General features: G+C 41.5%; 2 protein-coding genes across 8 annotated transcripts in view; one reads left to right on the top strand and one right to left on the bottom strand.

Annotated features, from left to right (window-relative positions):
• LOC135501521 (protein PRRC2C-like) overlaps nt 1–12,990 on the bottom strand; it is a 31,910-nt gene extending 18,920 nt beyond the window's left edge. For both annotated transcript variants that reach the window (XM_064793673.1, XM_064793674.1), the window contains exons 1-9: nt 12,860–12,990; nt 9,219–9,394; nt 3,762–3,902; nt 2,946–3,392; nt 2,511–2,761; nt 2,065–2,396; nt 1,439–1,787; nt 825–1,343; nt 186–684 (exon numbers count right to left, since the gene is read on the bottom strand). In XM_064793673.1, the coding sequence (XP_064649743.1) occupies nt 186–684; nt 825–1,343; nt 1,439–1,787; nt 2,065–2,396; nt 2,511–2,761; nt 2,946–3,392; nt 3,762–3,902; nt 9,219–9,333 (2,653 nt within the window). In that variant the 5' untranslated portion in view covers nt 9,334–9,394; nt 12,860–12,990. The remainder of the gene's footprint in view (nt 1–185; nt 685–824; nt 1,344–1,438; nt 1,788–2,064; nt 2,397–2,510; nt 2,762–2,945; nt 3,393–3,761; nt 3,903–9,218; nt 9,395–12,859) is intronic.
• Nucleotides 12,991–14,829: 1,839 nt separating this feature from the next.
• LOC135501752 (anaphase-promoting complex subunit 5-like) lies at nt 14,830–23,674 on the top strand. Of its 6 annotated transcripts, none has more exons than XM_064794031.1 (15): nt 14,830–14,909; nt 15,922–16,214; nt 16,505–16,700; nt 16,936–17,185; nt 17,450–17,618; nt 17,764–17,966; nt 18,157–18,238; nt 18,472–18,576; nt 18,844–19,149; nt 19,304–19,500; nt 19,835–19,951; nt 20,196–20,343; nt 20,584–20,746; nt 22,546–22,640; nt 22,824–23,674. In XM_064794031.1, exons 2-15 carry the CDS (start codon nt 15,993–15,995, stop codon nt 22,938–22,940), a joined length of 2,370 nt encoding a protein of 789 aa, XP_064650101.1. In that variant the 5' UTR covers nt 14,830–14,909; nt 15,922–15,992; the 3' UTR covers nt 22,941–23,674. The 6 variants fall into 6 exon arrangements, with proteins under 6 accessions (XP_064650101.1, XP_064650102.1, XP_064650104.1 ...); XM_064794032.1 differs by lacking the exon at nt 14,830–14,909 and adding an exon at nt 15,025–15,065; XM_064794034.1 differs by lacking the exon at nt 14,830–14,909 and adding an exon at nt 15,076–15,217 and having other exon boundaries at nt 18,472–18,564.

Below are 23,674 nucleotides of genomic sequence, written 5' to 3'. Positions count from 1 at the left end.
ATCAGACCGGTGGGTGATATCCTGTCCTCTTTGTATTTCTACTGCGGAAGATTATTTCAAATCATCACTTGGCCCATACATCCTGAAACACTAATGTCAAGAGAGAAAACATGAGCAAGTACTACTTCCTCATCAAATTTATAAATGGAATAAAAAATTCATGAAACTGAATGTTTTACACATACCTTGCATGTCCAAGGGTGGCCTACCTGGTCCACCAGGCATTCCCATGAAGTGAGGATGGGGTGCCATACCAGCCCATGTCCTGGGATCATATCCCCACATTGGTGGTGGTTGTCCTGCCCTCATCCCTGGCTGTGGCTGTGGGGATGTTGGCTGCCCCTGTGAATGAGGTGGTCCAGCCTGAGCCTGTGCAGCTGCTCTCATCATCTGCTCCTGTGCTTGCTTCTGGAATCTTGGTGGAACATTTTTGGCAAACTGGCGCGAGAACGTTGCCTGTGGTGGGCGCTCGCCACCCCGTTCTCGGTCACCTCGTTCAGCACGCTCTCCACGTTCCCGATCACTGCCTGAACGTTCCCGGTCACTACCAGCACGTTCCCTATCACTTCCTCCACGCTCCCTTTCCCGATCTCCACCACGCTCACGGAACTCCTTCTCACGTGAGGCTTTCTCACCGACACTGCTCTCACTCGTAGTGCGACTTCTCTCGCCTTCATCAGATTCCTGAAATGTTAAAAAGATGATTGATATTCGAGACAGGGACTTCATCCATTGGTATGGCCGAAGTTATAACAAAAGGAAATTAACCCTGATTTACACACAATTTAACATAGCGATGCATTAATCAGAAACTATTACTTTACCTTCTCACTCGCATCCTTCTTGGGAGGCGTACTCCCCAACTTCTCCTCCAATTTCCTCAGCTTCTCATTTGCTGCATTTCGTCTCTCTTGCTCCATCCTTTTCTCCTCTTCTTCTCGTCTCTGTCGTGCTCGCTCCACGGCAGCACTCATCTCTTCAGACTGCATGCGACGACGGTGACGCCACATGTCGTCATCATCCGACTCTGATTTGCGACCTTCCCCACTAGTACTGCGTTGCACTGGTGGTGGGCCTTGTGGATGTGCACCAACCGGTGGTGCTGGTTGCATCTGTGGCGGAGGTGGTCCTGGAGGTCGTTGAGGGTGTGTCCCTGGTGGGCCAGGTGGACCCATGTGTGGAGGGTAGGGATATGGCCCCTGAGGAGGCCCTCTGTGGTCAAATGGCATACGGGGCTGCCATTGCCTCTGACCGTCCATTCCCATTGGCGGACCTCTGTACATATGTGGTGGGGGTTGACCCTGCGGCCAGCCTTCTCTTGGCATTGGTGGTCCGTGATCATCCTGGAAAACAAGAGAAGGTTTAAGTGAATACCACTGAACAATGGGTTTGTAGTTGTTTCCAAATAAAGCAGATGGCAGCACCAGAAGACACTCACCCGCCTATCAAATGGTGGTCGCTCTTCTGAAGACCTAGACCTTGAATCACGACGTCTCTCTTCACCATGATCCCGATCTTCGTCCTTCCCGTCTTTCTCCCCATCCTTGATATCACGATCACGCTCCTGGTCCCGGTCTCTGTCCTTTTCCCTATCACGATCGACACGGTCTCGATCTTGGTCACCACGCAGTCGCTCATGATCTCGATCACGGTCACTGCGTGGTCGTCCGTGATCCCGCTCTCCGCGCTGCCGTTCAAGATCTCTGTCTCCTCGAGTTCTGTCCCTATCACGGTCACGTTTTGTTCGTTCATGGTTATCTCTCTCTCCCCTATCTCCTCTGTCTCTCCTAAAGTGAAATGACAATGACAATGTTTCAGAGATGCGTTCAAAGGACCATTTCCAAGGAATATACATGGAAGCGCCCTCGGGTAGTGTTGATTGTAACATGACAGAGCAGACAGGCCAGACAAGTGTTAATTTAATCGCCAATATTATTAGGGACCAGCTTGTGATCAAAATTATTTCGATTCAAGGAAAAGGTAATATGAAGGAGTAAGTCTTGGTGAAAGTTTTTCATCTCCTTTCCATTTCTAGAACATGTGACTCGTATTGTACGGACTTACTTTTCTCGTCTCTCGCCAGGCACGCCATCCTCATCATCACTGAACACGAGCTTCTCATTATAATCGATTTCTCCCTGGACACCTGCCCAGCCTCCATCTGCATTCTTTTGTAGGTCATCAAACTCCTTCAGATCTTGGTCCTTAACGATTGCCGGCCGTTTAAACGCATCATCACCTTCCCGTGGCTCCAGTTGTTGCTGTTGTTGTCGTTGCTGTTGCGGAGGCAGTGGACCTCGGTATCGGCCGTCTGGGTATGGAAATGGTGGTCTTGGCATGCCGGGATAGTTTGGCGGGAAGCCACCAGGTCCAGGTGGAGCAAAGCCACGATACATCTGCAAGAAGATGAAGAAGTTAAGTATTCATCACTTTAACTCATAACCAACTTAAAACCAACCCTAGCAACTTTAGCATGTTAGGGCCAGAAGCAAAAGTGTGACAAAACTTACATAATGAGGAGGAATCATGCCCCTGAACTGTGGCGGGATAGGTCCCATCGGCCCCATGGGTGGCGGTGGTCCTTGTCCCGGTCTAGGTGGGTGTGGCTGCTGCAGAGATTGTGCTGGTTCGGGCCCACCGGACGGCGGGGTGCCATTGGTCTGGCGTGCCGCCTCGTCCGTCGATGGCTGCTGCTGCGTTTGCTGCTGTTGCTGCTGCAGCATAGCACCTCTTCCTCCACCTTCTCTCCAGCTTGCAACATCTGCAAAAGACAACCAAAACATTGAGAAAACAAGTAAGGAATTGCTCAGAGAAAAGAGATGTAGGAGAACTGAATATATGTGGGTTTGACCGGCCTTCAAGAATATTTTAGTTTCATTCTGACTTTCCATTACTACAACATTTACAATATTGTTAGAATGAATAGAATTCAGAGTGCAACTTACTTTGTGGCCTTAAACTTGGTCCTGGGCCATATTGTGAATCCTTCTCCTCGACTACTGGTTTCTTTACGACTGTTTGGGTCTTTTCTTCGCCACCACCAGAAGCTAGCGAGGGAAATTCCTCGTGAAAGTAAGGCGACTGATGCCCCACAAAGCTTGTTTGTGCCGGTTCCCCCATAGTGACGCTGCTCCATGATTTTGCCCCAGAGCTTGGAGTGGTTGCCCCCGCACTGACACCGGTACTGCTTATTGCCCCAGCAGTGTTCGAAGTCGGCGTGGCGGCCGTGGTTGCTGTAGAATTGTTCTGAATGCCCCCAGCTGTTGTTAGTGGTTTCTGTGTAACTTGTGTTGTTTGCCCCTGTGATTGTGGTGTAGCCTGCGAGGGCTGCGACTGTGGCGGCGGAGGACCTCCAGTCTCCGGTGTCCTCTCCTTCCCTTGTGTGCCCCATCCTGAAACATAAACGCTTGAGCATGAGTTTGTGGTCAAATTTCTTGAGCTCGTTGAGACATTAGCATTTACCAAGTCAAGATACTTGCAAATTTGCATTATTCACAGGGGTTTTCAAAAGAAGACACACAAAACGTTTCCAGAACCAGATATCAATTCAAAGCAAGTTGTCCCTGAAGCTAACCACTAGCCATCTGAACCAACATTTTTTAAAGAGTTCCTCTACACATTTATGCAAGTCTTCGAGCCTCACTGCCAATGACACTAGGGCTCCAATTTTAACCTTACAAGTCTGGACGAGTAATGCCTTCATACAAATGATTTCCTCAGAATCACAATAGTCAAGAGACGATTGAATTGACAATATTTACCTGATCCACCGGTCGGTACTAGATTAACGTTCGGGTCGTTTCCAAGGTTCTCACTTTTCAAACTTGGTAAATTAGCAGGAGGCGGCATGCGCCGGGTGCTGGAGACTTTGCCCAAGCTTTGTAACCCATGTTGACGAGCAACTGCAAGAAGAAAGTCAAAATGGACAATCAGAACTCCAAGTTGAGAGGATAATTAGGAGCTAAAGCCAAATGCACAGAGAGAGCAAGGGTCAGACACCACACCTGAACAGATGATATCCTGGAAAGTAGAAAAATAGGCTTAAATACTAGAAATTCAATTTGGCTACCTGAAGGAGACTACGAGAAGTCAAGGAGTCAACTTATTTCTTCTAATCTACAGTCAGATCTGATGATTATCTGGGATAATCAAGCTTTTTTATATGGGCAACCTGTGGTGTGACTGTGAGTGACCAATGGACTGGCCGCAACACCAATGATATCATGGGCCATCACCAACTTAGACCAATCACTGCAGCACTTTCAAGCAAGGGACAGCGTCGGTACTTATCTATTGAGGACACTGACGGACGCGTCCTGGGAAAGCTCCTTATTTACACGCCATATCAGGTAAAATTCAATGAAATTTGTTTGAATTGAAAAAGATACATATTTAGGTCATATTAAAGATAAAGCTGCCTTTTGAGGATTTTATCGGAGCATCATATCTTTGCGTAAATATGCAGCCTTTGTCCAAATCAAGGGAAGGCAAACATACTCATGATACGATGCTAAAGAAGTATTGCTATTGCTGTACCTGTCATTGCCTGTCCAAGCAAGGAGTCATTATTGTTGTCAAGGTGTGACAAAAGGTGAAGGTGAGGTGTGCCTGCATCACAACTTTCTGTCACCATTGGCTACCATACTCTCATCTTCCTAGAGCTGAGGGACTGCACTCAACTTTCAATTACAAAATTCCTATCAATTGCAGCAAGTACTGCTCTGCTGCCGTGATTGATGAAATGTATGTAGGAAGTACATGTAGACAGCAATTACAGAAATTAGTTCAGGTTCAGGTCTTACTTCCTGGCTGGAAAAACAGTGCAGTGGTATTTACTTTCTTCAGACCCAGTTAATTGCCAGCATAGAATATGAATCACCACACTGAGATCTACAATACGTTGTTTCTTTACATTTTAGTAACACCAGAATAAACCAAAGTAAATTGTTACCCCATTCTACACCATGTCTAAAACACTAGGATGAAATGCGTAGGAAATTCCAATATCCAGCGAGTCACTGCATAGTTCAATCATATGCGACATAGAGCATACCGTATTCAAGGCCAATCAATGACTCATTTGCTACTTGTACTATTTGTAGGGCTAATGGTGTGTTCACACTGGATGCGAATTGAAACCGTATTCCGTAGAGCGCTCTCCGGAATACGAATTGGTTAATCCAGATTCAGAACGGTCGCGTCACACTGGCCCGAATACGCATTCAAATCGGTTTAAAACGCGCCACACTAATGCGTACTAACGACGCGCCATCTATTATCATTATTATTATTATTTATTAACCTCCCATATGGGAGAATAAAATTTACAAGTACAAAACATATAAGTATATAATATCACAGTATCACACAGTCATTATTAACAAGTTAAAATCGCGAAAGGTGCTTGACCATTTCCATCTCCCGGCCATGCCTATTGCCAAAGTTCGAGTCAACACCACCGTCGCTAAATGCGGAGAATCCCGGCCTCGCCCTCGAAAACGAGGCCAAAACCGGGGAAAACCCCGCCGCAACGATGTTGTTGACCAGCGTACCTTTGACCAACGAACCGGCGGCAACATACCTTGCCAGGAAATGAAAATGCAAGTCACGTGCAAGGGAGTTGATTTTTCCCTATTCTATGGCATAACAAAAACGATTTGAGTTAATGAATTTAAATACATCAGTTAACTAGTTCGGAGCACTAGTTCCCGCGGTCAAAGGTCACTTTCCATGCGCCGGGCGCATGCGCAGTGCGATCGAAAACCTTAATTCGTATCAAGCGCGTCACACTTGAAATCTCAATACGGTTTCGTTGATTCGGATTAGCTGATTCGCATTCAATTCGGTTTAAGAACCGTGTTGGTTAAAGCGGATTGAGATCGGTATGAACCGAATTGAGTGTGACGCCCCAATACGTATCAACGTTTTAATTCGAATTCAATTCGTGTTAAAACCCCAGTGTGACCACGGCATAAGCGTTTTTACCAATACTGGCCTGGTCTGATATTTTGATTATACAATCTCGCTAAAACAGAAGATGTTCTGTGGCATAGCACCAACAGCCTCACATGCAGCTGAACTTTAGATTGAAAGCATGTTGGCACGATTATAGTACAAACCACAAACCGACTGTGTGATTTATGGTTTTACGGAGCACATGCATTTACATTAGAATATCTGATCTAGATATAATCAAGGCTGATCAATCCAATTTAAAAGTGACTCATCTCATGCAGGCATTTCCTATTCCCACTACTCCAGGTACTAGTAGGAGTGCAGTAAGGAACAGGTTCCTGGAAGATTGAACTTGGTATGGTATGTGGGCCTGTTCCTGGTTTACCGAACAGTGTAGTTAGACAGTTCCTGGAGAAAGACAGTCGGCCTATTCAGCAGAACACGGAACCAGAGGTGTAGGCAATGGCTAAGTATCCAAAGGCTGTTACCTCGTGAACTTGTTGCGTTGTTTTCATTCTCTCCAAAGCATGTTCCCTGGTACAACCAGGCAAACACAAAACAAGGAAAAACATCACATTAGCCAACAGTCAAAGGCCTTCCTCCAACCCCTCAGTATTAAAGTTGGTACTCTGCACACAACATTGCTCAACGCTGCCTAAGGGCAGCTTTTGGGATCAATTCAGGACCTAATACCGGTAGCCTAATTGCTTGTACTGCTCCACCCACCACCCAAAATGTCATGATCTTTTGCTTTTAAACGTTCATCAACAATGTGCGGTGAAAGCAGATGGCCAGGACATGCATAATTAATCAATCCTACTTCAGTTGTCAATTGATTTGTCGCAGTTACATACCAACACAATAGTCACAGTGATACCCACAGTGCAGTCAATGTCATCCCAAGCTGTTGTCATTATTGTCACTCACAGGGGTCAACATTGTATATAGCCTGAATGCAGAGCATACCAGAAAGTTTCACCACTTTATATTTTCTAAACTGTTCTGCCATTAATGAAATAGATGTACTGCTGTCGTAGCCTTAGGGGGAGGGTCGAGATCTACAGTCAGCTTCACGCCATTCACATCATACCTGGATAGCTGAGCTCTCTCTAAGTTCTCAGTACATACAACACAGTACAAGATCAAACAAGGATCAGAAGAGGCTATCTTTCTTCTCTGAGCTCTCGAGAACTTTTCTTGTCTTCTTTCTATTCTACAGGTTCATGCAAGTCAGCATGTTTCAATCAAGTGGGTTGATTCTAAACAAAGAGATTTCCATCAGCTGTAATATCATTTGATGCCTGTACACTAAGACGGATAACTATTAAATAAATTATTTTAGTCGCTGAACACAGTATTGTTACAATCACAACCTTGGTTAGCAACGGTAAATAGACATTTAGAGTTTACTTTTAAGTTTTCAACATGACATTTCACTAATCACAAAACACAATGACGTAGGAAGAATATAGAATAGTTTTATCAAGAAACAACTTCAGTAACCATAGCAAACATACATTGAGAATACGCCTACATTTTGAAAAATACAAATCACAATTGAAGCCATTATAATGCATTGATAAAATTCCGGTGTCTATTTTTCAAACCATGGCATTATCTACTTTGCTCATTCGCTATTGTCTTTTTGAAACAATTGTGTGGTATATTCTGACAAGATTTGTGGGAGCATGTTGGACAACTGCACAGTCATTTCAAGTGTGGTTTTAGTTCGCTTCATTATTGTGCTCTCCATAATCATACAAATGCTCCCGAAACAATAATGCAACAGATTTCTTTCCACCGAGACGAAACATTCCCTCTTTCTGGCTGCATCGTCTATTGATTATCGATGACACAGCCCAAGGCATGCCGAACACTTCGACAGATTTCGCCTCTGGTGTTTTTCACGAAAAGTTAGATGTCTAATTGTAAAGATTTGAGGCCTCTAGCAATGATTGCACAAAGGCCACAATTAAGCTGCACACCTCGCTAGAGCGTAGGCAGACAGCACAAAAGCCTGAGGAAGTTTTTACCATCAATTTGTAAAAACTGTTGTCAATACAATTACCTTTCGGGTTTAAATAGGACTTCAAAAGTTCAGGATATTAACAATAATCTTTTCAATTCAAGCATGGCAAGTGAAATGCATTTGTCAGTTAGAAAATCTTTTAGCTTGATAAAGCTATGCCTTAGGATACAGGACACGGAGAATTCTAATAATGCTCTCTACCAAAGTTGGTTTTTATTATTCCACACACCTGCAAGCAGGTAGTGCTTTCATTTACTAATTGACGATAAATTTCATATAAAAGTGCTTGGATGGATTGGATTACAAATCCAGGTTGTCTTTGTCAAAATTTAAAACAAGCAAGGCGTAATGAGGTGGACATAGAACAATTCGCATAGCGGAACTAAAAGGTTACTTCAGATTTGCAAGATGTCTATTTTGATTGGACATACTTAATAATGGCTGCCTCAGCATCAACTTTGAAGATTTTATTAAAGGAGCACAATTTGCAATACTGATTAGGTCAGCATTTCTCATTGCCGCCGGCAACCAAGGATAAAGACTGCCAATTCTACGTAAAACAAGCATCGATCATAATAATTTTTTTCAGAAATAAACAAACGCTTCATGATCACAGTGATATTATCCCCGTTTTGAGTCAACAAGAAACTGAGCCATCCTTCTTTCTGATCAATAAGTTACTTTGGAGATCAATAGATACCTCAGGATATTTCGTTAACAGAAGGTGCTGGTTTCACGTTACATTGAAAAATGAGAAAATTTCTATGCATGTTGAGTTTAATTATTATCAATCGAGAGTAGCAATTGGTTATTTGAGATTTCTCCGACTTCAATTGACTTCACAATTTTGCGCGACAAAGGGCCATAATCGACAATTCTTGGTCGTCGCTAACTGTAATTGAAAAGAAATTTCAAAAAAGAACATGCATTTTATACTTAGAGACAACTCATGATGACGCAAGTATGATTTTTATGGAAAAAAAAAGATTATTTCTGACTTACTAAATGAAATAGCTGAGAGTGAGACAAGAGCTATAGTTTATCAGCAAAATTAATAGGGATGACAAACATTCCGAATATGAACTAGGTGGATTCCTTGGCTACCGATCGAGAAAAGGCTGGTGGAAAGGATCTTTTCAATGACTATCGTAGCAACAAGTTAGCTTTTAGCGGACGTTTTTAAGTTATTACGTATTCGAATACTAGTTACAATTATCAAAGAGGAGCAACTCACCTGTACTTTTCTGAGTCTCGACAGTCTTCCCTTTATAAATGTTATTTATGTTGAATGCCTGGTATTTATTCTTAGGCTTCTCCCCCTTACTGCCTATCCCCGAGAGTGCGGACATTGTGCCGGAGAGGTCATTGACGGTTTTTTGCTCCTCCTACCCTGTGAACGGTCCGTTTAATCTGCAAGAACAGAAGATAAAAAACATGAAGTTTGAATAATATATGAAAACATAGCTCTCAATCCGACAAGGAAAATACAGAAACTGCAGGTAGCATTCCTCACAGTCACATCTCTCTGGAAATAAGTTAGAAACTGTTATCCTCCAATTCATCAGATTCCTCGGAGTGAATTTGAAGGTTGTACAATTTTTACAATTGCATGAATTGTAAATTGTCAAATCAGCAACTGAACTATTCAGTTGTACAACACCAAGTATGCAAAGTATGCACCAACTAAGACAAACTTAAAACTTCTACAGTGTACAACAAATAATAAGGTCAACCTGTACACTGTGATGAGTCTTCAGTGTCAAAAGAGTGCATATATATCGATAATGTTTGACAGCAAATAAGAATGACATTATTCCAATAAAGGCAAGAGTGATAAATGAAGACACACACAAATACCAATTGACTTGATTGATGAATAAGGATACACTTCCACAATGTTCAAATTCACCTGCATTTAACAAGTCAATACCACTACCAGGAAGTGTTTATACTTTACAGGAAAACTGTATGGATGTGCATAGACAATGGTGTGATGTTTGTGAACAAACAGGAGTCCTGTCCATCTGTTGCAAGAATACAGAAATTCAATGGAATTGGAACCTCTCTACTGAGAATACTTTTTGGCCTAACAAAAGTTTTCTTACAGAGAGGTGCCTTATAATTTCACACTTGAGTCTGGAGATGTTTTTGAATGTGCCAGTGGAGATAAGAAAATGGACAGCAGACTATAAAATACAGCAACTTGTAACAATGTCAGAGGTGTAAAGCGCTACATCCAATCTAGGACTGGGTGACTCGTGCTGAAAAGACAATAATGGGCAGACCCAGGTGGTAAACATTATGTGATCAGTGTAAATTATCAGTCATATTTGTATTACAGTTGCCTCACCTCATCTGGTCAAGCATTAATTCTATCGTACCACAAAGGCAATTTTCCACAAACACAACATGAAGGAAGGCTGTTGACACAGGATATCAATGATTGTAATGGAAAATACATTCAATTCAGCCACATTTTTATCGCAGTTATTGGGTCCACGGTGCACAGCAAGCAACCAACGATGCTACTAGGTCAAAGAATGGAGCGGGGCAATGGATTTTCTTTTTTTTCCTCTTCGGAAAACAGAGGTGATACACAGTATATTTTAATGCTGAATGATTCAATAATTGTGAATTCACATCATCACAACATCAAAAACATACCAGAAGAAATCCCAGACTAAAGAAGGCTTCCATGTTTTCGTAGAACCAAAGTCATAAACAACACCATGAAACTATCACAGATTGAGAACAATGGAAGTTAGATTTGTAGTTTAAAACTTGGGAGGACCAAAGCAATCTTGAGTCTTAGTTATCACAGATTCACACACCAAATCACTGAGGACGGAAAATCTTTGTTGGAAGGCAAAGCAAGCTGTTGGAGCCAACTGAAATCTCTTTTCTTGATCTATCACAGCTGTATCAATCGCATAGCACCACCATCAGGAACCAATCTAGTTTGAGACAACAACAATTAACAAAGTCGCAGTTCCTTGCGAATAAAAACATTCGAGCACTAATTCGATGTCTCTTCAAAGCCGACCGACAGATACCACAGCACATCCGTTATTCAATTTTCCCAATGTTGAACTGAGGCATTTATCCCAGCGCAGCATTGTAAAACACCATCATCTCATCACCATGGCAACTCTCAACTTAGCGCTATCATTACTGCCCCAGTTGAGTTGCTATGAAAGCGTCCACTGCATCCCTTCAGGCAGTTGAATTGGTAGTTCACCTCAGACGAGAGTTTATGGATCAGTTTTGGATGGGAATGTAAAATGGATGGGGCTGAAATCTGTAAAGATGGGCATCTTTTGTTTAAAAGTGCGGTCAAGTCATATCTGATCCAATCCATACTGTACTGAGACTTACAAAATGTATATGTATGACAACGAATTAGTTCTGAATCTTTCCATCAATCAATGTTTGTGATGATTGGGACCACAGATGTTTTGGTCATGGTGTAATATTACTATTAGAGTTGAGTGTGAAGTGAAGAAATAAGTGTGACAGGACGAGTATGATTTTATGGAAGCACTTTATCTGCAGATGGGGGTTGAGAAAGAGCATGCTAGAAGAAATACATGTACTCTGTAGTCATTTTATCTAGCCTTTCATTGGCATCCAGTGCTTTCTTTTTGGGCAGTTCCCCTTCACATTTGGTCATACATGCATGACATGTACTGGTCAGCAAAAATTCGGAGCAGCAAAAAACAATACTGCCCAAATATGACTTTTTTTCTTAGTTGATTTCGATTTGGTGCATAAACACTCTACAGCTACATAAAGAATCAGGGTTCTCCACTATGCTTTTTGTCCAGGCGCAGCACCCGGGCAGAATCATCTTCCCCACTTCAGCACCCGGACAAAAAAGTTAGCACCCGGACAGATTCATAGAGTTGGTAATGGTTTTACTGTTATAGCACCCAGACAGATTTTGCTGCCAACCTGGACAGAACTGAAGTGAATTCTCAATTGTGTCAAAATATGGCGACAGCACCCGGCCCAAAAAAATTGTTGGGGAGAACACTGAGAATACATTGATTTGGTAGATTCTGCAGATACATGTTCACTTTTTATCAAATTTGCACACAGTAGTAGCGTTTTTTCCGGGTTCTTTCATATGCAAATGTACATTTCCACACGACATCGTTTCATCTACGCGGTATTGCCGATATCTGTGCATCAACATATATAATATATGGCGTAAATCCGATTGTCTCACCCAATATATGATCAATGGTTCATTTGACTACATCACCTCATCACAGATATTTTTTAAGTGTTGAGTAGACCCTTTTAGGCTAGTTACACATGTCACATGCGCTAGGCGGCGGAGGAAGCCACTGCTGGGTTCGAACAAACAAACCTAGGCACATAGCATAGCTCTGGTTTGCCTTTGTCGAAATTGTCTGTGCTTCATCGCTATGAAATAGTGATAGGCCTATCGAGGTAGGCAAGGCATAGCTATGTATTGTAAGAATACCTCGCAATGCACTAGGCCTATGCACTGCGTTGTGCAAACGATACATAGATACGTGCATCCTTGCATACAATGCTTGCAGTGCATTGATGCATTTGTTTATTCAGCCCGGTGCTGGACACTGGAAAAAGCAAAATGCTACTGTTTCAACTCAGAAATAACTAGATTTTTTCCTCTAGACCTCAAGAAATGAACACAGTTAATGTGCTAAAAATGGTGAAAGAGTTAGGGCTAGATCAGTTCAGGCAGGAGCACTCTCAGATTCAGGTGTCGCACTTGATGCTATGCCAATATCTACACAGAAGGCATAATAACAGTGGACGCATTAGAGGGTTTCCCAACTTCAAAGGGAAAATACTACAAATCATCAATTCAAACTAAACACTTACACCGGTCCGTTCGAGTGGGATATAACTTCGGAACAAATAAATTCCTTAAAGATCGTCTTCCTAGGACGGATGGCGACAGATTTTTAACTTGAAGGAAATTGTTGATCTCCTTTTCGCGTATCCAAAATGGCGACAAGCGACAAGCTGAAATGCGAATAAATTATGCAAATAACTTTAGTGAATTGACTCGTCACCAGATGGCGTGTAAGAATCGGCTGCTAAGGTCTCGTTAGGGAGTTTTTCCCGAATGTACGCGATGATGACGTGCCCTTTAAAATCCGTTTCCAAAGTGATTGGGTGATGAGGACAACCCATTTGTGTCGTATATCACTGGAAACGCCCGATTCCCCTGATTCTGCAGGATGTTAAATCGGACATTTTATTTCTTTAAATAAATCATAAGTGTCGCATTTGCTCCTAGCTCTGTTCACCTATTGCCAATGGGGCCGGACAATCACGGAAAACCCCAAATATTACACATTTCTTCCTAAATAATTCTTACAGTGACCATTCTCCCGTGAAAGACAGTTGCTTACGCTACACAAAAAATCCAAAAAAAATTGAGGGTCAACCATTGAACTATTGAGATATGTTGAATTTTGCACAAATGGCCTATGTGACATGTTGAATTCAATAATCTAGAAGTTCAAAGTTCTTTTCATGCGTGAATGATATAACATGTCATGGCAACCTAGGTTGGTTACTCTAAGACACAGTGGACCGGCCTCGTCACACCCTTAAAGGGCACTCAGACTTGGGCCTATCGCTCCTAATGTCTATCGAGTCATCAAGTCCTCCATCTGCTAATTGATTTACACGAAACTGAACCGTCTTTTATACTTGGTTGTATTTGTAGGAGGAATTGGGGAAATGATTTTTAAAAATCGTCCACAAAATGCATTTACATCGTCTTTTGGCTTACGGAACCTGCCTAATGCATTTCCACAGCTCGGCAAGTGTACATGTACAAGTATGTATGCTAAAGCCAATCCCACATTTTGACAATGCCTGTCATATTGATCATTGACAGAACAAAGGTCTCTCTTGAGCAGATTACTGCCAGCCGGCCTGGTTTAAGGAGGTGCCCGGATGCCGTGACGACAAATGGTCATGATCGGTCGCGGTTGATTTGAACGCCAGTCGGTTGGTGTGTGAGATGCGGAGAACATCGCGGGCACACTTTCTCCGATTTCAAACGTAAAAATGCCTTCAAATTTTCCGAATCAAATCAAAACGGCTGCAGCAGAAGGTAAGGCACATTATCTTTTCCTGATAAAGGTATGGGTTGGTTTCAAAGGGTTTTTATTGTAGAAATAGTCATACAATCAAGGTGGGAAAATAGTTAACAGTTTAAATTCAACAACCATTCATATGGCGGCCATTATCCCGACTGTTGTGTAGCACCCGACTGTAACTGGCATGAAAAGAGGATACGCTGGTTATGGATGTCAGATCGTGGTTCCCTGACCTTTGCAAACAATTTCACTGGACGTAACCCACGCGGCGACACCAAGGACCGCTGGCTGATCTATTGATATGTTCGCAGCTCAGGGTGTCAAAGTCGGAGAGAAGAAGAGCCACTCTTCTCTTGTAGGGGGTTCACTTGGAAGTGTTTGCATTTGTTAGCCTATAAACACAAGATTTTAATCCTTCAGTCTTGGGTTTGGCGGAGAGAACTAATCTTACATAAGTCCCAGAACAATATCATATGTCTTTACTGGGACCCAGTACAGTGCCGTTCTATCCAATATTCCTGGGGCTGTCGGAGAGGCTTCTTGTCTAAACAGTGCCATTCTGCCCCCTCTAAGGCATACATTGGTAACTTATCAATTGACTGCGAAATGAACGCAGTTGAACACAATATGAATAATTCAGTGTCGGTTTCGCCGGAAAGAAGGCGATATGCTGTTATTTGATTGTATATGATCATGATAATTAGGAGACCCTTTTGGGGTTTGATACAACATATACTTTGATGTGATTGGAGATGGAAGTTTGCCATAGTGCCTTTAAAGGTATGATAAAGACAGCATTAGTACGCTTATGTTAGGTAAGTCTTACTGAAAATCTCTTACGTTTCAGGTACATTGCAGGTCAAATGGCAATGCTGCCACCTATTTATTAGTGAGGACAATAACTAGTAGTCCCGGCAAATGTGGAAAATACTGAAGCTGTTTACTTCTTCGTACATTTTGTACACGTTGTTGTGAGTTTATTACTGAGGAGAGTTTCTACTGATACTCAGTGGCAGCTAACAAAAATAATTCGACAAGTTTACTAGCCAAAGTTTTCAATGTTGATTGGGGGTCCCAAGTAGACCAGAAGAAGCTATCATCGATGTGATCATGTATATTTTTGGTCTGTTTCAGTGCACTTGGGCAGTTGTACAAATTTTGGTAACATAAGAATAGAATGTATTGTAGCCTACCTTATGAGCCCTAGTTTTCCCTGATCTTAATCTTAATCTGATAATCAACAGGTCCATGTAGATTTAATCCCCCAGTTTAGGCCATGCCCTTCTTGATGGCCGCCTAGAGGCTGACAAACGTTTTCTTTTATCCTGCACCGACTACATTTTAATTGTTTTTACCGACCAAGTTTTTAGAGCGCACAGCGTGAGCATGCACTCCGAGGCTACGTCACTCCCCCTATAATAGGCACTGATGCGGTTCACGCGACGCTCGGGGAAACACGATTTAGATTTAGATTTAGATACTAGGTCAATTTCCAACAGGCCTTGTGTTGAGGCCATGAAGTGAAATTCGACCAAGCTGAGCAATGAAAATTTCATTTTACACTTCCACCTAAAACAAAGAATTTGTTTATCAACAAGGGTAGGCCCCTATGGCCTAAACTGGGGGATTTGTACGTGATGTATAAAAAGCCTCATTATATCATATACTGTATAACATCGAATCGAATGGTTCTATAGTTTTAGTGTCCTAACACTGGCAATAATTATGACAGGCTAACTATTCATATTTAATTTGTTTTTCTATATAAATTATAAATAAGCATTCAACCCGATCCTTGCAATGCTTTTCTTATTTGTCTTCCTTCAGACTTCAAGCTTGACCACATCCTGATCTGAGAATTACAAGTAAAGTTTAACACTGCGACAGCAACCCTTGCCATGACAACTGATCTATTCTCCTTTGGAGTCGGCAAGAATCTGATGGAGCATGTCACACCCCATAAAATGGCGCTTCTGGTTATGATTCGAGAATACTGTATTGTCCGGGGAAAGATGAAAGGAAGGCATTTTCTAGTGAACCAGGAACCAGAGGTGGATGATATTAAACTTTCAGAGAAGGAGATGAGAGACTTTATGACCACTATGCTGAAACTTCTTCAGGTTCGTGAAGATTGCTATTACATTTGCAGGTTTAAATGACAAGTCAAAGTAACTGCATAGTTTATAAGCAATGCTGACCAAATATCTTGCATTTTAATTCGTTTCTTTTGGTTATGCAAAGACATTTTGGCATTGGCTATTTCCATAATCTGAAAAACCTCCATCTTATTCATTTTGTTAAATGGTGTACTGATTAGATGAGGTTCTACTGAGTCTGTGTTTTACAAGTGCATTGACTTGACCACGAATAAACAAATTTACTGATATAATAATCCTTTTTCTTTCTCTAGTCTGGAGACACTGAACTGAAACAACTTTGTTACACCATGAAGAAGACCGTCAACACAGAACTCTACACATTGTTTGTGGACCGGTTTGAGGAAATGTACAGTGAGGGGATTAGAAAAATAATGGACTTCTTCCAGTTTCTGTCTGATGTCTTGCTTCAAGAACCAAATACATTAGTGAATAAATCAAGTGTTGTAGGTAAGTTGATGTTGATTCAAGTTTTATTCAGTCTAACTTGTGAGCTCACAAGTCCTAATTGTGTAATACTCCTTGAAATATGATCCCTCCTGACAAGTGTGAATGCAGAATAAGAGGAGTTTAGTTTGACTGGGATACTGGTTGGAAAAGGCATTCCAGTCATCCAATCTAAACTGTGACAGCATGGCACACGAGCAATCATTTGATTAAAACATTTTTGCTCCTTCATCTGCAGGTCTGTTCATCCGTCGCATGGTGCTATCTTTTGAGACGTTATCGTTCAGCCAAGTGACCAAAATCTACCATCAGTACCGACGCTACTACGAGGAATGGAATAAAACATGTCCGCCACCAGATGATGCTGACTCAACAGTTGAGCAGGATAGTATCGTGATGGATCTGACAAATGAACTTGATGACTCTGATATACAGATGGACAAACTCTCTCCACAGAAACGTCTCAGTGTCAAGTTTGAGGACACCGAGTAAGTTGATGTGCGCAGAGATTTTCAGGTTAAGAAAGCTGATGAATAAGCTTTATAGCTCTTTATTGTTGTATGCATGAACTTTATTGTGCTACGTATGTATGTAGTTGTCAGGCTGTTTTGTAGTTTTTGCCTGTTCTGGTGGTGGTTATGTTCAGTATGAATAATCGATAATGACTTTCAAGGAAATTTAAAAGCCACTAGACTCTGACCTGTCACATATGTCTCCTTAAGATAGGCTCTGTAAGCTCTGTTGTCTTTCAGCTTTAGTCAAACTGGTGAAAGTGGGACACACTCCCGAAGGCAGGCAGAATACTTCCTATCCCAGCAGGCTCATTTGCTGCAACATAATGAAGAGGAGACACTACCAACGCGTCGGCTACAGGAAAAACTAGGCGATCTTTTGAGAAGCAATCCAGAGTTAGCAGAAGTGGTGAGAATTGGAATGAATTATATACCACTCAGTACCAGGAACTTCCAATCTTGTGATGAGACATAACAAAAATTGAATTTCGTCAAGATTTTTTTTCCTTGGCAACATTGTTATCATCAGTCTTAGAAGTGTTTTTCTCTTTCAGCACTATCTCAGCTATCTAAATAACCTGAGGGTAAATGAATTCTGTGGCGCTGTCCATAGCATCTATCATTATTTCGATCGCCTCACACTCACTACGCCCGCAGGGAAGGAGTCTGTGAATAAAAAGCAAGAGGACGACAGTGTCAAAGGTTACAGATATGCAATTTTGAATCTTGCAGCGTTGCATTTCAAATTTGGTCACAGGTGAGCTCTCTCATGGTCTGTTGCTTTGTAAGTCTTGGCTCAGTCTTGGCTCAGTCTTGGCCTACCTGAAGATGACATGCGTAAAAACTTGAACTTTCTAATAGTTTTGGCTGCAGAATTGTGTCTTTGAATCATATGGCCTTCAGCCTACAATGCCCATGAATTCTAATGATGACATTTTGATTTCCAGAGAAGAGTCATTGGCTGCTCTTCACGAGGCCATCAGTATAGCACAGGAATATAACGACAATGTCTGCTTGCAGCATGCACTGGTGAGTCATACAAAATGGACGGCTCTTAATCCTTTTATATAGGATGTCCCTGACCTTGGTTTGTAGCTGTAATTCACAGCTACTATCCCTGGACCTGGGATGATAAATCTGGAAACAAACCTGAAATCCAAGACCCTCAGCCTGAGAACTTAAAATGTACACCACTGCCTGTCCTTTGTTTCTTAATACACATCACTTTCATCGTAATGTTTATGTGATATTCTTTTCTCCAGGGCTGGCTCCATCGTCTCGGTGAACAGAACACACTGAACACAGCCAACCTCCTAGAGAGAGCTGTTACCAAGTCTAATGAATTACACCTCCCTGTAAGTGAACCAGTAAGTGAGCATTTCTGGGTTTGTCATCATGCCATGAAGCGTTGAAGCATTCTGCCACGTCGAAGTGAAAGTTGTTATTTTACGAGGGGATTTTTTTCTTTCAGTGTACATGTATCACCCTGATCATGATAGTGTTTGATACAAAGTTAATCTTTGACAAGTCTACATGTCAAGATATTGTCAATTTTAGAGTCGTATCTCCATAGTTCAACTACAAACTTTAAAATTGTTGTTTGTTGATATTTTTTATTCACTTATATTTTGCAGTACCTAACATCCCTTGGAATTCAAGCCCTTGCTAAGCATAGTGCTGCTAACTGTGTACCTCCAGCTAGTGTGTTTGAATTCATCCTAAAAAGTGACATTCTGAACTGCCAACACTCACAGTTAGACCTGATGTCGATCAGCTATGCTCAGAAGTCGGCCATGTGGCACATGTACGGGAACCGCCTGATGTCGACTCTATCAAGTCAATTGCTGCTGAACTTGAATACAGCGGAATCAGGGATTTACCTAAATGGGGAGGCTGGATGTATTGCGTTGTGTAATCTTGCAAGGGTACACATTGATGAGGTACGAAAAAGATAGTTTTATTTAAGATGAATTGTGAATTATTTCAATAGATAAAGTATTTGTATTACCAAAGCCTGAATAAATGACCAGGTCTTGTTGCTCATTTTTCAGGATATGAGTTGTTATGATTTTCAACAAGCCTGTCTTGTTTCAGGGCCACACCAGCATTGCAATGGAGATCCTTGAGAGCTGCAAACGCCGATTCCCAAATCCTTCCCAGCATGCAAAGATCTGGATGTTGGCGGAGCAGACAATGCTTTTTGAAACTGCAATGCATCATGGAAAATGGTCGCAAGCGGAGCAGGCCATTTTGAATATGGCTGCTGTTAACAATATTGAAGCAAAATATAGGTAAGTAACTATGGTAACAATGTTCTTCACAAGTTTCTTACCTTGTAGTGCACAGGGTGAAACAAACAACTTTTCGTCTTATTCATATCTAAAAAACATTTATCAAGTCAAAATAGTATAGGTTCTTCCTGACTGGATAGACACTGAGATTCAACTCTGGGGTGGAGGTTATTGAAGGCTACTGTCCATAGGACTAAGAATTTGATGCTGATTGCCAAAGAAGTGGAAGAAGAAGAACGGTCAACTCAGTAGCATATGACTCAGATTCAGTCAAAATAACATAGCCGGTACCATCAATCGATTAATTGATTGGTTTGATATGGAAATTTTTCAGGAAAGCAATATTACTGAAGGAGAAGGGTGAAACCAGTAAAGCATTGAGTTTATTGAATGAGGTGATGGAAGGACAGAGCAAGGACCCTGATGACACTACACCTGATCTGTTCGCAAGGTAAAATTGGTTGTTTTGCTATAGTATGTCTTGCATTCTGTCCCAGACAGTTCAGACGTTCAGTTACCAAACAGAGGACAATACACTCTTGTTGTGATCATGCTGGTTGCAATACTCATTCTCTGTTGTCATATTTTGCTTGTAATACACCTACACTCGTGTTGTAGTCCAATTTGTTGCAATACACTCTAGTTGTGGTCATTGATTGCATATAATTAACCTGTGTAAACCATCCATTTTCCAGAGTGACCCTTATGTACGCCGAACTCTACTGCCAAACCGGTAACATGGTAGTCGCAATATCACCGTTACTGTCCTGTGTGACATTCTGCAGACGACATTACTTTTCTTACCTTGCTGCTATGGCCACCATGTATCTAGCCTATGTTCAGGTGAGTGGGAAACAAAGTCTCTCCAGGTGCAATCATTGAATTTTCAAATGATCTCAATTCGAAATAAGTGTCAAGTGTCAAGTGGCATTCGAACACCATTCACATTAACATTCAAATACCATGCCAACATTTGATAGACATGAATTCATATGATGATTTTTTGATGGGTCCCGGTCCTTACTTGTTGGTCAGTATATCAAATATGGCCTTAGCTAAGAACTCCTTTATTCTTCATTTCAGTTTTGCATGAATCTTCCAAACCAAGCTCTGAAACTCATCGAACAGGAATTGGTGACAATCCTAACTTATGGGACGCAGTATGACAAGGCTAGAGTCCTGTATCTCTATGCTAAATGCCAAGTGGCCTCTGTTAGTCATTTAGATGAGGACACTCGAAAACCTGGTGAGTCTATTATTTCAATAACCAAAGGTGGTACAAACTGGTTTCTTGATGCGTCCATGCAGTACATGATCCCCTAGAGAAAGAGAAGGAGAACGCCTTGCATCCGTTTTAAGGGCATGGGACTGACTGATGTTGTGGTTAAAAACAATTGGAATTCTTTGTCATTTTTGTCAGATATATTTTGTATTTTACCCATACATGAAATATATTGTGTAAGTTTGAAACTCCTTTCAAATCAACTCCTAAAAGAGCTGGTTTTTCTCGCACGTTCAGACGCCCGAAAAAAAAGCAGGTCAAGTGTTGGTGTGGGAGGGGGTAGAATTGGAAATTCAGTTAGATAACCCAGCACCTCCGGACCTACGCTTTAAGGTAGTATCGCAGGTCTCTTATATGTGTTGGATTTTGTGTGAGTTGTATTCTGTGGTTTAACCTGGACACAATTGTGATTATTCAGCATATCTGGATGTATGTGTCATGGTTTCACAATCAGGTAGTGCTGCCATCTAACTGTTAGTTGTGTCACTAAACTCAAGGCTCATTTCTATGAGACGAGAGGGCTTTCTCTCAGTTTTCAGGGACAAGAAGGGTGTGATTATATACTTTTTTGGAGCCAAAAATGGCTTCCAGAAGGACCGTTACATGTAATTTTACAAAGATCAGTGATATTCTTGAGATTGCCACATCTTCATCACTACTGCAACTTTGTAGGATGGGGAAGGCGCAGAGGGGTAAAACATGTCCAAAAAATTATAAAACATTAGTGGAGCAGGAAACCATGGAAAGTTCTTACAAAAAATCAACAATTTTAATCTGTCAATATCCATGTGGATTTTCTTCTGTTTGAAAAATGGAAGTCAAGCATTGGTGTGGCAAGTAGAGCTCTTAGCCAATTGAGATAATCCAGCACCACCGGACCAACATGCTGGGATTGTACCACTAGTCCCTTATATGTGTGTGCACTCTCTTACTCTTATTTCCCATGGTTTGACCTAATAACAAACATACAGCTTTTGCTCATTCATTACTAGTACTGCCATCTAGCAAAAAGAAGAACTGAAAAATCAATACCATTTCATTATTGGTCATATCATTCAAGTTGATAGCTATCAAGTGCCATATGCTATAATTAGGGACAGGCCAAATTAAGTGATCAGTATGCCTATAGTCTGGTTGCGTTGCTGGTGTCTGCTATGAAGAACTACTACTGTAGTATTTATGTATTAGCATTGCTAATGCAGCTAATTTATGCTTGGTCTTGTTCAACTTGACAATTCTTGGGTTCTCGGCAACAATCCTTGCTATCATGAAAGGGATTGATTAATAATTCGGGGTCAGATAGATGCCACGGATTCTTAAAACTAGATTAATCTGAAAATCGACTGAAATAAAACCATGCCACATTGATTGAACTCAATAGTTCACGACTCCAGCAAATGATGCCACCAATAGGTAGTAGAATGATAGTTCAGGTAGCCAAGAAAATAGATGGCAGCATATTGAGAGAAAATGCTGATCAATCTAGGTCAAACCATGAGATAAAAGGGGTGGATATTAGCAGTACATATATAGGGGATGGGTTCCTCTCTGTAGTTAGGGAAGGTCCGGAGGTGTTGGGTTATTGCATTGATTGGTCCTCTGATACGCTGTTTGTTAGTTTCCCCTACACTGCCATTTGACCTTCTTTTGTATTTTCTTTCTATTTTATGTCCTGTATTGCTATCTCATTAGACACCGCCCCACCTCCCTTCTCAGCTAAACATATTTGCTTTTAATGCATCTTCGCTTCAATTTACTTTCAGTTCTCACATCCATCACTAGCCAGCTCAACAAGGTGATAGATCTGTTCAAGGGCGTTGAGGATTTCAGGCGCATGAAGGACGTCTACTATTATCAGGTATGGCTGCCTTTTGCATCAAAGGGCCACCTATCAACGACTGGAGATGTTTTGAAAACAAACTTAACCATAAGAGACAGACATGATAGCTCCAATTGCCTTGGTCTCAGAAGTGGAATAGCAATTCTGTGCTCACTAAATGCTGTACTTGTACATTTCTAACCCATTCTTATTGTTTTTCAGGCCCGGCTTTACCATGAACTAGGCCAAGGAGCCGAGAGGAACAAATGTGCTTTAGAGTTCCGACAACTTGACCAACTCTACCCTACGTTGACACACCTTACTGTGAATGTGTTATGATATGAGGAAAATGGAAAATTTTTTTCATGCATGACATTGTGAAAATTGAAACAGCAAAATTGAAAGTCCTGAGGAGTTTGCATGTCACTTTTGTCTTCATCATGAAGGATTTTGGGGGAGACATTGAGACTGCAGCATTATCCATTATGTGGCGAAGAGGCTGCTGTTCTAATGATCCCACTTTGCCTTTCCATAGTCTCTGTATTACACCCTCTTGCCATCTAGCCAGCAGAGTGCTCACCTGCGTGGAATTAAGGCACACGGACAGACTCATTACCTGAAGAAAATGTTCCAGGAAACGAGGTCAAACCATGTGAAAGAAGAAAGTGGCTTTTGTGGAACATATAAGCAGTATGATTGGGAATGGTAGAACAGAAGGTCCGTTGGTGTTGGTCTTTGCTACTCAGTACTTTACGTTCTCGAGCAGTTCTGCACCCCCTTTATTCCCAACACTGTTCTTAGACCTTCTTTTGTAAAATTTTTCATATCGCTCTCATTTCATGAAAAATTTCTTCACATCTAGAAGCACATATCAGTACTGCAAACCTGATGAGAATTGTCACAGAAACGTTCTTTAAAAACAAATTTTAGGTTGCATATCAAACATATATTTGAATAAATGTTACAAATTCAGTCATTTAAACCTAATATAAGCAGTATCTGGCTCTATCACATATGTGTGACTTTACCCTGTATGTACATCAAGGTTGGAAATAAATATACCATAAATTGTT

Source organism: Lineus longissimus, chromosome 17, assembly GCF_910592395.1.
Source record: "Lineus longissimus chromosome 17, tnLinLong1.2, whole genome shotgun sequence".
In the NCBI taxonomy this organism is placed as follows: domain Eukaryota; kingdom Metazoa; phylum Nemertea; class Pilidiophora; order Heteronemertea; family Lineidae; genus Lineus; species Lineus longissimus.
The sequence above is the reverse complement of the archived record's forward strand: the minus strand, read 5'-3'. Positions and strand labels throughout refer to the sequence as shown.